This window comes from Typopeltis vanoorti, chromosome 7 (genome assembly GCF_054136105.1).
Source record: "Typopeltis vanoorti isolate ZY-2024b chromosome 7, IOZ_Tvanoo_1.0, whole genome shotgun sequence".
Classification (NCBI taxonomy): domain Eukaryota; kingdom Metazoa; phylum Arthropoda; class Arachnida; order Uropygi; family Thelyphonidae; genus Typopeltis; species Typopeltis vanoorti.
This window is the reverse complement of record NC_143555.1, coordinates 123915968-123932039: the sequence shown is the minus strand read 5'-3', so window position 1 is coordinate 123932039 and position 16072 is coordinate 123915968. Positions and strand designations below refer to the sequence as shown.

Below are 16072 nucleotides of genomic sequence, written 5' to 3'. Positions count from 1 at the left end.
CTGATTGCTTTTGTCAAGGAATGAAGAACAGATCAGCTAATGGAATAACCTAAATGGAACTGAAAGTGAGAGCCATTGATTCACTAAGTATCATCGAGAGAGAGAGAGAAACAGAACTATTAGAGAAACTGCAGACACAATGACGATACAAATAGTAACTAATGAGACAAAAACATGATTTTCTAAATATTTAAATAATGAATTTAATCAAGTAATTAGTAATAGAGAAAGGAATAAAAACAAATACTGCATATATAATACTTCATGTGAAGATGAATTTCTTAAACAACTTTAAATAAGTTTTTTTTTTTTTTGTTAATTATGATTAACTATACAGCTAGCAGAAATGTTCATTGTGACTTAGAAATGAGAAATATTTATAAGAGCTTTTTACCTGAAGATTAGGTTTCAATATAAAGGCGACAGTTTTTCCCTGAGTAATCTTAGGGAAAGATCTTTTCCCTAAGATTATGTAAATTGCTTAGGTCTTTTCTATCTTTTATTAGATAGAAAAGAGCTAAGAAAGCCAGTTTCTATGATGAAATTAAATAAGCAATTGCATCTTCTTTCCACAGGGAATAAATAAAAAAATAATAAAATATTTTCAGTGTCTTTGTTTTGACTGATAATTTCTTCATTGTCTCAATAACAAAAAAGAAATTAAGACATGAGAAAATCTGTAATCTCTACTTCTACTTATCACTATGTCTTCATATTCACAACCTTAAGTTATTTTTCTGAAGAAACCATTTTAAGTGAAGTTATTTGTCTTCGACTATTATTTTCTCCAAGACAGAGATAAGATAATGAAGCACTGTGGAATTTTAAAGTTATAGTTGACTAGTGCAAAAATTATTCTAACAAACTTCTCAGTGTAACAAATTATTGAAAAGTCTCACCTATTAATTAATTAAAGAAAATGAATTTTGTATTCTAAATAACTAGGCATGAATCCAGAACCTATTACTTCTGGATAAGGGATTCTGAAGTATCTTCAAATATAAGATGCTCATTAATTAATTTACATGAACTTATATAGGATTTAAGAAATTTGCTTTCTCTTAAACTAATTTTCTAGTTTGAAAAGAAAAGAGAAACTTTGAATCATTATTCAAGTTAACCATTCAATAAAGGTCAAATATTTTTAGTGCATGTGTTATTTGAGATTTCATTCGTGAGTGACTAAACTGTTTTATTTGCATCTTTACTAAAATGAAACAGCTAATGTCATATTTATCTTAAATTATGAAGACTAGTGCACTAGTGATTGAAAGGAGCTTCTTGAGGTATCAGCCACAGTGTTTTTTTTTTTTTTTTTTTTTTTTTTTTTTTTAAACTGTAGCTGGTACCTCTTGGAATGCATAATAAAAATTGTGGAGAAAAATAAAATTAAATCACCTACGTTTTAAGAATGCTCATTAATGAATAACAATTACAAGATAACAAACCAGAGAAACATTCTTTCAAAAATAGTCTTACCCTAGATTGTGTCCTGAAAGACCTTTGTAAGTGATGAAGTGCTTGCTGTTGGTTAGGATTTAAAAATATCTAAAAGCACAATAAAATAAAGTCAAAACTGATACCTCAGATGCAAAATAAAATGAAAATTCTGCAAATCTGAAATATGATATGTATGTATGTGTGTGTGTGTATATTTTTTTAAAAATTTTCTACCCTTCTTTTTAAATTTATTTGTTTACATATAAGATTTTCAAATTATGATCACTAATTTTGTATACAAATGGGAAATATTTATATATTTCCCATTTACATAATTATATATTTATATAAATATAAATATTTATATATTATAAATAATTATATACAAAACTACATAGTCAAATGATAATGATATATATATATATATAAATAATATAATAATTATATATATTAATATAAACTAAGAAATAACTACCATAAGTCACATGGATGAAATTACTGTATTTTTCCCTTGTGTAAAATGATACTTTTTTCTAAATTTTTAGGCCAAAATTGGGGGTCACCTTATACATGGGGGGGGATAACCCGTTGAAAGACCCGTGGTTGCTGTGGCAAAACTGCCAGTACCTAGTCTCCATAAACAGGCTTCCGCCAATCACTAGCCTTTGTTAACTCTGTCAATTGATGTCGTTAACGGCTGATTCTGAATAAACCAATCAGAACTCTGAAAGCATTCATATGTCTGCAACTCATTTGGGGATAAGTTAATGCATTAACAATATTTTGAGCACTAGCCCATAAAAAGTCCAAAAATAAAAAATGATTGTCATATTCTTCAAAATTCAATTATGCAAAAGAACATGGAAATAAAGCTTCAGAGAGACAGTTTGTATCTCCTCCCATTGAGTGTATCATTAGACAATGGAGATGTTTAAAATACTGATTTCTTAATTCTGGGTTCAAAAAAGTAGAGTTCATATTATACACAGAGAAATATGGTAATTAAAGGCCACTTAATTTTAGCTGATTTTATGAATTGTTTGCAGAAAATATATGTCATGCAAGTACTTCACTTATGAGTTGGATTATATCTTCACTTATTAGCTGGATTATATCTGCAAACTGACATGTGGAAAACTGATTAGGGAGTTTGGATCCAATATCCAATCCCCCATCTTCTTGTGGCATCCTTACCAGGTATTCACTGGATGCTGAAGAAATGAACATGGACTGGTAATATGGGATTTAGATAAGCAAATAATATTCTACATTGACTAAAATTATATGCACTTATGATGGCATAACAATCAGATAATAGCTGAGATGTGCCCAATTATACAAAGATCAGGTGTTTTTGTCAGGAAATCAGCATAAGCAATGAAATGTCTATTATTGCAACAACCTGAAATGAAACAAAGATGGACAGTATCAAAATAAGAAGCATCAATGAAAAAAAAAAAAAAGGTGAAATTAGTATTATTAAAATTACAGAAATACTTTGTTGATATAACTGGTTTTACCAGGAACTAAGTAAACAAACATGTGAGACTCACTTGGAAATGTCAGAGACAATGTTATAGTGGATAGTTTGCAATAATGAAGAAATGTATATCATGTCTATGGGACTCTGGTCAGGACTTTTTTGGTAGTTTGCTATAATGCACAAATTTGTTATCACAGTGTTTGCTATAGTGAGAAGCAGTTGGAGTAGCCAATGAGAGCATGAAAAACTTATGGACACAATATATAAAGATTATAGAAATATAAATATCACAAAGGTAGCAAAATGCTTTAGAGGCTATTAAGAAAGCTTAAAAATTCAGGAGAGCCACAAAACAAATTAAAAACAATTAAAAAGAAATGAAGGGACAACAGAGCATCCAATACGCTGGAAAGAGAATTTGTAATTAATGAGATACAGGCTCCTTAAGTAGCACATTATGGAAGGTGGAAGGCAAGAATATTGCATGTGATAGTAATAATCCTAAGAATCTGTAAATGAGGTAACTGTTATGCCTCCAACTGGTGAAAGTGATTATGCAATTTTAACTTGGTGTTAGCAAATCGTATGGAATAGTTAAATGGTCTGGGAGGGGGAATTAAAGAAACTGAAAGTAATTAAAATAAACTGAAAGCCAGCTTGCAGCTCAGCTATAATATGATAAACTGCATGGTAGAGGTATCAAAAGTGCATGGGAAATGGCAGGGCATCTGGGGAAAAAAATCTATTCTCCCCCAGAGGTGGGAGGATAGGATTAAGTGGATAAAGAAAACTTTAACTGATGCAAGTGCTACAGAAAGAGAAAATGTTATGGAACTAATAGAGTAAATGTGAAACTTAGGAAAGAACTTGACAAAGTCAGCATTCAGGAATATGTAAGCAGAGCTAATCTCAGGCGATATGGTCATTTTAAACAGAATGGAAAAAGGAAAGGTTAGCAAAACAGGGTCTGATGTTAGGAGAAAGACCCAGAGGCAGACAAAGATCTAGGTCGATAGATGCAGGTGCCTTAAAAGACCAAAATATAACATCTGTGAATACTGGTGTCCTGAGATAAACTAATAATCATTGATAGAAAGTTAGTAATAATGTAAACTTTTCATGAGAGTAGTACTATCATAGTATCCTGTATGCTCCTTGAGGGTATATAAATTCCAGACAGGCAGACAGACAGACCCATTAGTTCTCTGAAAGCTGAGGTGAAACCAGATGAAAAGACAGATGTGAATAAAGTAGTATTAAAGATACAGTAAGTGTTTCAAGCAAACGCAGCAATGAGATTGAATGGAATATCAGCATAGATGGTAAAGATGTGTAGGAGAATTAGCAAAACCCTTAAGCTGGTTGTTTGAGTCTCAGTGCTAACACAGTTCCTAATGAGTAGAAGGATGGCAAGATAATTCCAGGCTGCTAAGACTTAAACAACCAGATTAGTGGCACTGTTAATTGTTATGCACATTGCTTTCATGTGTGTGCGTGCTGATATTCCATCCAATCTCACTGCCGTGTTTGCAGCAACATCATGAAACATCTTTAATAACTCTTATTTACCAAGGCAATGTCAGCTGAAATGAAGACAGGCACCATACCATAAGAAGTATCAATAGAAAGAACTAAATTAGCAGAAGAACAAGAGAAGTACCACAGGAACATAACTGTTGTTAATAAGATGAAGGCTAAACAGGTGAGATCTAATTAACAAATATAGGATGTTATGTTTGGCCAATAGAGATCAAGGAAAGGAAAGAGTAGTGATAGCATTCCACAATAAACACACTTTTTGATTGGCAGACAACTTCAAGTAGAGTTATGTGGAGAAATTCAAAATGGGGAATTAGACAAGACATGTTATTTGTGACTATGGTCTCACAGGAAGTTCTACTAAGAAAGAAGTGAAAAAAAAATTTAAGCCAAGAAATCAGCTGACAAAGAAAATGAAAAAGCTGGTTAAAAAATTTAAATGTATGATTAGGAAATGAATCCCAGGCACAGAGAAATGATTTGGAAAAAATTGGTGAAAAGAACACAGCTAATAACAATAGTAAGTTTCTGCTAGATTTCTGTTCAGGAATGGACTAGTCATGAAATACCCCATGTTTCACATAAAAGATGCTCACACAAATCCATATAGAGAAAAGAAACAAGAAATAATGTCTGATTGTGTTATCATTGACAGCAACATATTCATATTGGTTAGGATACAAAGTACACTTTTTTTTTTCGTAAACATATACACATCCAAATAAAAAAAATTAGAATAATCAAAGAAAATATGTTTCTTTGATTATTCTAATAGAAAATAATTATTAACTCATATGAATTAGCATCATCTAAATATACGTACTTTGTAGATTATATAACCCGTAAACACATAAAAATGTAATATAAATTATAAGAAAACTGTTATTTGAAAACATTCACAAAATTAGAATAATTTCTAATGTGGGTCAAAATATTAGAATATTCTAAATTTTTCCCAATTGGTTTTGAGGAGAGCATAGAAATATCATTTGCTAAACATCAGTTGAACAAGTAACATATCAGAAGCTAAGAAGTTTCAAAAGTGTCTCTGCACAAAGCTGAGGAATTGAAATGTTCTCAAGCAAGCATGAGTAGAGTATTGAGACAGTATTCTAATAACTGGAATTTTCAAAATAATTACTGCAATAGGTCAAAAGGTAATAACTACATCAAGAGATAAGAGGAGATTGAAGAATATCGTGAAGAAAAACCGCTTCCGAAGTGTAAGGTATTTTCACAGGAGATGGAAAGAACTAGGTGTGAATGTGTCTAAATCTATGACTTTGAGATGACTTCACAAATTGGTTTTAAATTATGTTTGCCTAAGAAACCACAGCTTAGGACTTCCAAGCAAAAGGCAGCTAGAGTGCAATGGTGTTAACAAAAACTGTTGTGGGGGTCAAGAGGCCTGGAAAAAGTACTTTTTAGCAATGAAAGTTTGTTTTGTGTGTCCCATGGTCATCAGGGGATGCATGTTTGGCATCTTAAGCAAGAAGCATTTGATAAAGAATGCATGAAATGTTCAGGGAAATTTACAACCTCTCTCATGGTATGGGCTTGTATGACTACAAAGGGTTCAGGCTATGTATTGTGTACGAAAGAGTCGATTCCGAAGTGTACCAAGAAATTCTTGAGCACTTTATGTTATCGACAACAGAAGATTTACATGATGATTTCCTTTTTCAGCAAGATTCAGCTTCTTGTCACACTTTTAAGACCACTACTAGATGGCTCAAAGAAAGGCAAATCAATGTAATTCTTTGGCTGCACACCAGATTTAAACTCCATTGAGAATTTGTGGGGAATTATGAAGAAATGTCTTCAAGAAGTGATCCCAAGAGACAAAAATGAACTTGTTTCTAGTCTGCAGACCATATGGGTGTTTTGATAAAAAAAGACTGTGAACCACTGGTAAATTATATGCCCAACCATTTACGAATGCTCATAAAAGCTATGGGGGATGCAACAAAGTACTAATTATCATGTTGTTTCCCTTTGACTGTAATTTTTGTGCATTTATTTTTGCATTATTCTAATATTTTGAATCACATTAAAAATTATTCTAATTTTGTGAATGTTTTCAAATAATAGTTTTCTTATAATTTATTACATTTTATGTATATGATGCTAATTCATATTTGATAATAATTATTTTCTATGCAATAAATTAGAATTGCATATCATTGAACACATTTTCTTTGATTATTCTAATTTTTTGATTTGGAGGTGTAGTACATTAATGTAGGTGATTGAAATAAGAAGTTATTATTCATTTCTAATCATAAACAAAATGAATTTAAGCTGGTTAAAATGAATATCACATTGAACAGCAAAATATATATGAGAAACTTGAATTCTTTTTAAAGTCAAACTGCTTTTAGATGTCAACTATAGACTGAATATTTATAAATATTATTTTAAAAAAATGAAAGAGTAGTTTGAAAACAAGAACAAAACATCAGAGTTTCAATGATAAACTCCGGAGGAGGGGGAAAAAACATTGATTCAACTATTGAAAAGATAGAAATATCTGAACTTCCAGGGATGGCCCTGGAAGTTGTATAAATTCTTTCTCTATTCATCATGTATTGAAAAATTTCTTTTGTTTGTCAAGTGTATAGAATCCCTTTAGTAACGTACAAGTTTTTTTTATCATGTCCCCACTTTTCTGCCTATCAATAAACATTGCAACCTGCACACCTTCAACCTATCCTCACAGGTTGCATTCCAGAGATATGTCACTAGCTTGGCCACTTGTCTCTGGATCCTTTCCACCACCTCTTGATCCACAAGAAACCCAAGTGACCAAATCTGTGCACAATAGTCAAGATACAGCTGAATAGTCAGGATATAGCCTTATAAAGAGGGATAATAACCTACCTATGTTGACTTGTCAATGCATTCTTCAACATGAAAGTAATATTTTGAGCTATTTTTCCAACTTTTGCAATATGTCCTCCAAACTTCAAATCTCTGTCCACCATCAGTTCTCTAGCTTTATCATTTTCCTGTTATCCAGCACCATCTATGTGATATACACAGTATCTAACCTTTTTAACCTGAGGTATATTACCTTAAACCTGTACGTTAATGATACTGGGGAAAATCTGGATGGGGGATATTCAGTTGTTTATAGATGTTCTGGCATAGGAGTGGGGATGCCAGTTCAATGTTGCACAATGCAAAATTTTAAAATTTAGGAAACAAAGATGGATGTAGAATTTATGCTTGATGGAAATATATTGTTGGATGTGGAGGAAATAAGAGATCTTGGGGTGATGGTGGATAAGGATCTAAAATTTAAAGGACAACACAACAAATTCTGGGAATGATGCAGAGGACACTGACTTGTAGAAGTAAGGAGATTTTCATAAAATGGTGGTAGATTCTGGAAGAACAAGAGGTCATCCCTGGAAGCTGTATAAGGAGAGCGTGAGCAAGGGAGTGAGAAGTTTTTTGCAAGGAGAGTTGTGAATGATCGGAAATGCTCTGCATTACCTGCAGAGAATTTGAATGTGTTTAAGACAAGGTATGATGAACTGTGTATATGACAAAGGGACCTCCTAGATGAGTCTTTGACTCCATGAGGTCTTAGGATAATAATTGCAATGCTAAAACAAACATTGGCATGTAAGGATAAGGAAGTCATTTTGCCTCATTGCAAGGCTTTGATGTGAACTGCTATGTGCAGTTCACATCAAAGTGCCCAAATATGGAAGTGATTGCACTGTACAATTCAGAAGGCCTGGTCAGATGTCAAATTCCAGGCGATTGGAGTACAGCTTTCATAGTACCAATCTATAAAATGGGAAATAAAGCTGTGTGAGAATTACAGAGGTATTTCCTTCTGGGTGTTCTTGGTATGATGCAAGTATCCTTGAGAAACAGCCAAGGAAAATTGTGGAGAGAAACTTGGAAAAGAACAAGCTGGATTCAGGCCAAACAGAGATTGTCAAGATCAGATTTTCATTTTAAGACAGTTGAGAAATCATGGGAATGTAACATGCATCTGTATTTAAGTTTCATAGATCTGGAGAAGGCACATGATAAGATGCCAAACAGAAAGCCATCCTAATTGCTACAGTTTTATGGTGTGAATCGGACATTAGTATTTATTTCGGTTGGGAAGATTGGTTTGATGTTAAATCAGGTGTGAGATAAGGATGTACATTATGAAGGAAAGTGGTATTAAACCTGATGTCAAAATTGGAGAGGTTAATCTCAGCATTTCACTTTATGCAGATAATGTTATACTTCTAAATAAATCCAATATTTATTTGGAAGATTAAAATCTTGCAAGATTCTCTGACTAAACTGAATAAACCTGTTGTAATAAATTTTGTATGAAATCAGCAAAAAAAGACAAAGACAGTGAAAATAGAAACACTGAAAACACTAACTGTATCCTGAATAGAAATCTTATTTCAGGATACAGTTAAAAGCATTTCAAAGTTAAAGCATTTCAGCTACTTAGGAACAATTTTTAGCAAAGATGGCTATTAAATATGGAAAAAGATAACAGAATTAGTAAAGCTGATATGGTAGGAAGTCAGCTGAATAAATTTATATGGAATAAGAAAGAATCAGAAAATACTAAATTATCTATATACAAAACGATGTTCAAGCCATTTTTAACTTATTATGACACAGGCATAAGATTCATTGTGTAAAATTCTTTAAGTAACTTAAATGCATCTATCATATCCTTCCCCCCTTTTTTGCCTATCAAATCAACTTTTGCAATCCACAAAACCTCTATCTATCCTCATATGACCATTCCACAGACCAATCGCCATTGGGGTTACTTGCCTATAGCTTCTCTCCACCACTTCCTCATACTCAAGAAGCCCAGGTGACCTGAGCACAGCAATCCAGATGGGGTCATATCAAGGCTTTATGAAGAGGACTGATAACTCTCTTATCTCTGCTTGTTATGTTCTTCAATAATCAAGTAATCCTGTGAGCTACCCTGGCTACTTTAGCAAAGAGGATATTAGAAAAGAATTTGTCACTGTTAGTATTCTGGAATGTGTTAGCAGATCTAATTTCAGATGGTATGGTCACTTAAATAGAATGAGATGAAAGATTAGCAGAGTAAGTGTTCTTTGTCAGGTTGGCAAGACACAAACCCAGAGGAAAACTAATACATTCAGTGTTGGAGCACTCATTACCTACTGCAGCAATGCATTCCACTCGTTCAGCACCTGACAAGCAAAAAATCTCTTATCTCTTTTTCACTTCCTTACTCATATGACCATTATACAGTTTCCAGGGATGACCTGTTACTCTAGCATCAATCTGTACAATAATTTCCCTGTATCTATTTGATAAGCTTCTCTCACCAACTTATACATCTCAATCATATCATTCCACCTGAAAGAGCTGGAGAAAACTTATAAGTGAACATACATATGGAAACCATACATGATTAGTAGTAGTAAATTCTATGTTATGTATATATTAAACTTTATGTATTGGCTTGGATACAGTGAGGAAAACACTGGATATTCCCTACCTTCCCAACAATGAGTTATTAAGCTATGGATTGTGGTTACAGAGTTTCTTTTTCCCTTAACTGTTATCCATTCAGAAGAGCCTTATCTAAATTTTGATACACACCAATGTCTAAATCTGTGGTTGATTTGCAGGTTAGTGATTTTTTTTTTTTTTTTAAAGTTAAAAGAACGAAGAAAATTAGCAGTCAAGATGAGGAAACCACCACATGTGGATTCCAATGAGAAATGAATTAAATTCAGTAATCCAACTTTTAATATATCTATTTTAAACTATATAAAAATTTAAAAATACACAAATACATTTACCTCTTTAGTAGAACATGGCCTTGGCCTTGCTCTGGATGACCTTGGACTAGAACATTGAATCCTTACACCTTTTTTTTCTAATACTGTTTTATTATCTAGTACATGTTTATTATTACGAAAACAAATACAGCATATCCACGTTTCCATGTTTTTACTGTCCAGATGTGCAGGTTGAGCACTTTGAAGACATGATGTATGATATGAATGACAACATCTATAAAGGAATTAAAATAAATCATATTCTATGATTTAGCTGACAAAAACAAAGAAAATATCATCCAATTATTATTATATAAGAGTGCCTCCATGGAGTCAGAAGACTCATCGCATGAGACGCTACACTGACACACTAGCCATTATTCACCTATCATACCTCTCCATAAACTCATTCACAGACAAAGCATTCACAACTACCTATGGCAATGCATTCCATCCATTCACCACCCCACAAGCAAAAAAATCTAGTCCTAACTCTTTTGTTAACCACACTCTTACAGTTCTCTTGATCTCTCTACTCCTGCACTGTAACAAAATCTGAGTCACTCCTATAAAACTCCTTTAATAACTTATATGCTCTATCATATCTCCTCTCTTATGCCTATCAGTTAATTTTTTAGAACCCACACACCTTCAAATCTATTCTTATAAGCATTCTACAGAGCTGCCACAATCTTTGTCACTTGCCACTGAATACTCTCTTCATCACCAAGGAATCCAGGTGATGAAGAGATGTGGTCTTATTAATGCCTTATAAAGTGGAACAGTAGCTTCCCTATTCCTTCTTGTCAATGTGTTCTTCAACAACCATGTAATTTATAAGACTATTACACTTTTTTTATATAATCTTTGTCAAGTAGCTTTATTTTATCCTCCTACATGTTTCGCCAATCTTTTTCTATTGGCATCCTCAGGGAATACAAACTAGTAAGCTAAAATGAAGGTTACAGACTAGGTTATAACTGATGGTTCTAATTCATACAAAAAATTGGTATTGTGCGTGACAATGTGCGTGTCTCGTTAACGTGATTTATTTGTTATGGCTCATGACGTAACTGTTATGAAAGTTCATTTCTTTGATGTTTAATGATCTGATAAAAGTTTTCCAAATTTCTGGTAAAATTAGACCTTGATTCTTGTTTAGGTTTTCAGTTTTACGGGCGACTGTAGCTGCTTCTTTAAAGGTTCTTGAATGGTAGTTATCTTCTATGTATGGCATAAGGCTCTTATCCCACTCAATGTGATAGTTAATAGAGGCAAAATGGCATGAAAGGCCTGAAATGTCTTGTCTGTTATTTCTGACATATCATATGTGTTCTTTCTTTCTCGTTTCAAAGCTTCTGGAGGTCTGACCTACGTAACTAATACCACATGAGCAAGGTATATTATATACTCCAGAGTACTTGTAGAATGGGTGAGGATCTTTCGGTGATCTTAAAAATTTCCGTATAGTGTTGATTGGTTTGAATGCCACTCTGATCTTATGTGGTTTTAAAAGGTTAGCTAATTTTTTGGAAAGGTTGCTGACAAAAGGAATCGTAATACATCAGTACAATTACATTAATGATATTGGAAATAATTTGATGAAGAAGAGCCATAGTCAGTGAAGGCGATGTAGAGATCTTGCAGGATGATTTAAATATGCTGGTGGTATTAGGCAAAGGTAAATGACTGCCAGTTTAATGTGCCTAATGTAAGGTGATGCACTTTAAGAGGATGAGATCACATGCTGTATACTATATTGATTGAACTGAACTGCAAGAAGTTGATGAGGCAAGAGACTTGGGAATTGAAGTTCAGAAGGCATATTGCAAAGGTGGCCAAAACAACACATCAAATTACATGGTTATGTTGAATTTTTTCTTGACAATTATTCATAAGACTATTACACTTTTTTTTATATAATCTTTGTCAAGTAGCTTTATTTTATCCTCCTACATGTTTTTCTATTACATACCATTCTGGAGAAAAATAATAGGCTCCATATGAGCTATTGTTGCCTATTGTAATGCAGTCACATTCTGCTATTATGGCATCAACCATGCTTAGTTAACAAGATATGACACAATATGTATGTGACAACTGCATAGGAAGAAGCAGAGACCATTTACAAAGTTAATTAAGGAAGCCTACGAACATTGGGCTCTGCATGTGTAGTAATGATGTGTGGTTAATCTGTGGACTTGCCTAAAGGGAACTAGACTCTGCATGCCATTTGCTGTTCTAGTGATTTGGAGAGAGCCAGCAAATCATTTTACTGACTGTTATTTCTGCCTTACAAAAGCTTCAGGATTTTCATCAAAAAAAATAAGAAACACGTTGTGTATCCAAATGTTGCATCGGCTTTGCAACTAGTACCCCATTCTGTTGATTTGCCAGTTCCGAAACACCCAACACCTGCTGACATTGAGAGTAGTGGTGAAGAAACAGAAGAAATATCTGATACAGAAAATGATTTTGGAGTCAAAAACAGCGATCCAAACTATCAGCCAAGATAAAATGAATCATCATGCAAGAGATCATCTTACAAAGGATCATGCAGTACTAAGCATCAACTGCAAGGATGGAATCTCCTAGCGGAATGAAGGAACCAAGATTACATATTTCAGATACTGTCAAGGGGTGCTTAAGGGTCAAAGCTGTATAACTGAGAGGAGACCTCCACATAGCCTTTAAAGGAATGCGGAGAACCGACCAGGGCTTCTGACCTAATGTCCAATCCTCACCTTCTCGTGGTGCACCCTGTTGGGTATCTACTTTGATACTGAACGAACGAGGATGGGCTGGCAATTTGGGATTTAGCCGACCAAATTGTATTCTTATTGGTTAAACCAAAATAAAAAATGATGGTACAACATGACAAAATTTCATGCCGGCTGGGGCGTCGCCCGGTTAAACAAGGCCCCCGTTGTTTTCGCCAGGGAACCAGGGCGAACAGCGAAAAGTTAGCTACTGGAACAAATCTGAAAACAAACCCCAACTCAACATCACCAGAGTTAAAGATCGGTACTATCAACGTAAGAAGCCTGAATGGCAAAGAGATGGAGCTAGCTGAGGAATTAGATAAGTACCAGATCGACATAATAGGGGTGACTGAAACAAAAAAGACCAAAACTGGTGAGATCTTTCTGAGCAATAAATACAAAATGTTATATTCAGGCAATGACAATCAAGGAAAAGAAGGAGTAGCCATAGTATTCAACACAAAATACGAGGCTAATCTTCTTGAATGGCAGTCAGTCTCAAGTAGAGTAATGTGGGCAAATATGAGAATGGGGAACTGGACAATGAGACTTATTTGTGCCTATGGTCCCACAGAAGGTTCTACTAAGGTAGAAGTGGAGGAATTTTTTGAGGCTTTAGAAAAAGCAACTGACACAATGAAAAAGGAAAAGTTGGTCCTTGTTGGGGATCGAAATAGCAGAGTAGGAAATGATTGTGAGACATACAAAAATATTTTGGGAAAATTTGGAGAAAAGAGCAAAGCTAATAATAATGGCAAATATCTGTTGGATTTCTGCTCAGGACATGGACTGGTTATTACTAACACCATGTTCCAACATAAAAATGTGCACAAATTCACATGGAGAGAAGAGGCTAGGAATAAGAATGTGCACAAATTCACATGGAGAAAAGAGGCTAGGAATAAGAAAAGTCTCATTGACTATGTTATTGTTGATAGTGATGTTTTCTCCCTTTTGCAGGACACCAGAGTGTACAGAGGATTTGAAATTGGAAGTGATCACTACTTAGTCTTGAGCAGGATAAAATTGAATTTCATATTGAAAAGAATAACATGTAAGAAAGTTTTAAAGCGAATAAAAGTTGAGCAACTCTCAGATGTGAACTGTAGACTAAAATACAGAAATATTATTGAAAAGAAAATGAAAGAGTTTGAGAACAGGAATCAAACCTTGGAGATTCAGTGGCAAACTCTGAAGGAAACATTGATTGATTCTGCCAGAGAGGCATGTGGTGAGGTTGTGTGCAAGGATAAAAAAATCAGAACTCCCTGGTGGACACAGGAAGTTAAAGAGGCAGTGAAGGAAAAGAAGAAAGCATATCAAAAGTTCCTGTCAAATAAGTCAGCTTGTGCTCTTAGAGAATATAGAGACAAATGCAAGAATGCTAAACACTGTGTAAAACTAGCTAAACAAAAGTCATGGGAGGACTTTGGCAAGAATATAGAAAATAAATATCAAGAAGGTGGCAAAATATTCTGGAGGTTGTTGAAGAAGCTTAGGAATGGAGGAAAGAGTGCTGTAAAAGGAATTAGAGATGATAAAGGTGAAATGAAAACAGGAGAAAGAGATATCCTTGAAGTATGGAGTAATTACTTTGAAAAACTGCTAAATGAAACAAGCCGTGATGACAGCACAGTGATAAAAAACACTGACCAGGCATGCAGTCAGGAATACATATCCATACTTGGAGTAGAAAAAGCCATCAAAGGCTTGAAATGTGGAAAGGCAGTAGGAGTAGATGATATTCGACCAGAAATGTTGAAGTATGGTGGTATAAGAGTCTTACAGTGGCTGCACTGCATAGTTCAGAAAGCCTGGACAGAGGAACAAATTCCCGATGATTGGAGTAGAGCTCTCGTAGTACCCATATATAAAAAGGGAAATAAAACTGAATGTGAGAATTACAGAGGTATTTCCCTACTGAGTGTTCCTGGCAAGATCTATGCAAGTATACTTGAGAAACGGTTGAGAAGAATTGTGGAAGAAAAGCTTGGTGAAGAACAAGCTGGATTCAGGCCAAATAGAGGCTGTCAGGATCAGATCTTCACTTTACGGCAAATAGTCGAGAAAGCATGGGAATATAACAAAGATCTGTATTTAAGTTTTGTCGATTTGGAAAAGGCATATGACAAGGTGCCAAGAGAGAAGCTATTCAATACGCTGCAGTTATATGGTGTCAATGGGGCATTATATCAAGCAATACTTAGTCTTTATTTGAGTTGTGAGTCAGCAGTTAGAATTGAAGGAAGTACAGGAAGATGGTTTCATGCTAAATCTGGTGTGAGACAAGGATGTACATTATCCCCTCTGTTATTCATTATCTATATGGATCACATTATGAAGGAATGTGGTAATAAACCTGATATCAAAATTGGAGATGTTAATGTCAGCTCTTTGCTTTATGCAGATGATGTTATACTTCTAAATAAATCCGCTACAAGTCTGCAAGATTCTCTGACTAAATTGAATAGCTGTTGTAATAGATATGGTATGAAGGTCAGCAATAAAAAGACAAAGACAATGAAAATAGGCAGAATCATTGAAATTGTCAACTGTGTTGTGAATGGAGAACCTGTGGAACAAGTAAAACATTTCAGCTACTTAGGCACAATTTTTACTAAAGATGGTAAACTAAATATAGAAATAGACAACAGAATCAGCAAAGCTGGTATGGCGGGAAGTCAATTGAATAAATTCATATGGAATAAGAAAGAAATTAGTCGGAACACTAAATTAGCTGTATACAAGACAGTGTTCAAACCAATTTTAACTTATGGATCTGAGAGCTGGGTCAGAAGTAAAACACTTGACCAAAGACTAGAGACCGCAGATATGAGAGTCCTGAGAAAGATTAGAGGCGTGAACAGATGGCATCAATGGCAATATCATATTAAAAATGAGGATATTAGGAAAAAACTTGACATTGTCAGCATCCAGGAATGCGTTAGCAGAGCTAATCTCAGATGGTATGGTCACTTAAATAGAATGGGAGAGGAAAGATTAGCAAAACAAGTGTTCTCTGCCAGGTTGGCAGGAAAACGACCCAG

The 16072-nt window shown here is 34.3% G+C and overlaps 1 protein-coding gene across 1 annotated transcript in view; it reads right to left on the bottom strand.

The window, feature by feature from the left end:
- Vps8 (vacuolar protein sorting 8) overlaps positions 1–16072 on the bottom strand; it is a 519719-nt gene that overhangs the window by 9857 nt on the left and 493790 nt on the right. The window contains exons 39-40 of the mRNA XM_090395104.1: positions 10285–10498; positions 1480–1548 (exon numbers count right to left, since the gene is read on the bottom strand). Of these exons, the coding sequence (XP_090251230.1) occupies positions 1480–1548; positions 10285–10498 (283 nt within the window). The remainder of the gene's footprint in view (positions 1–1479; positions 1549–10284; positions 10499–16072) is intronic.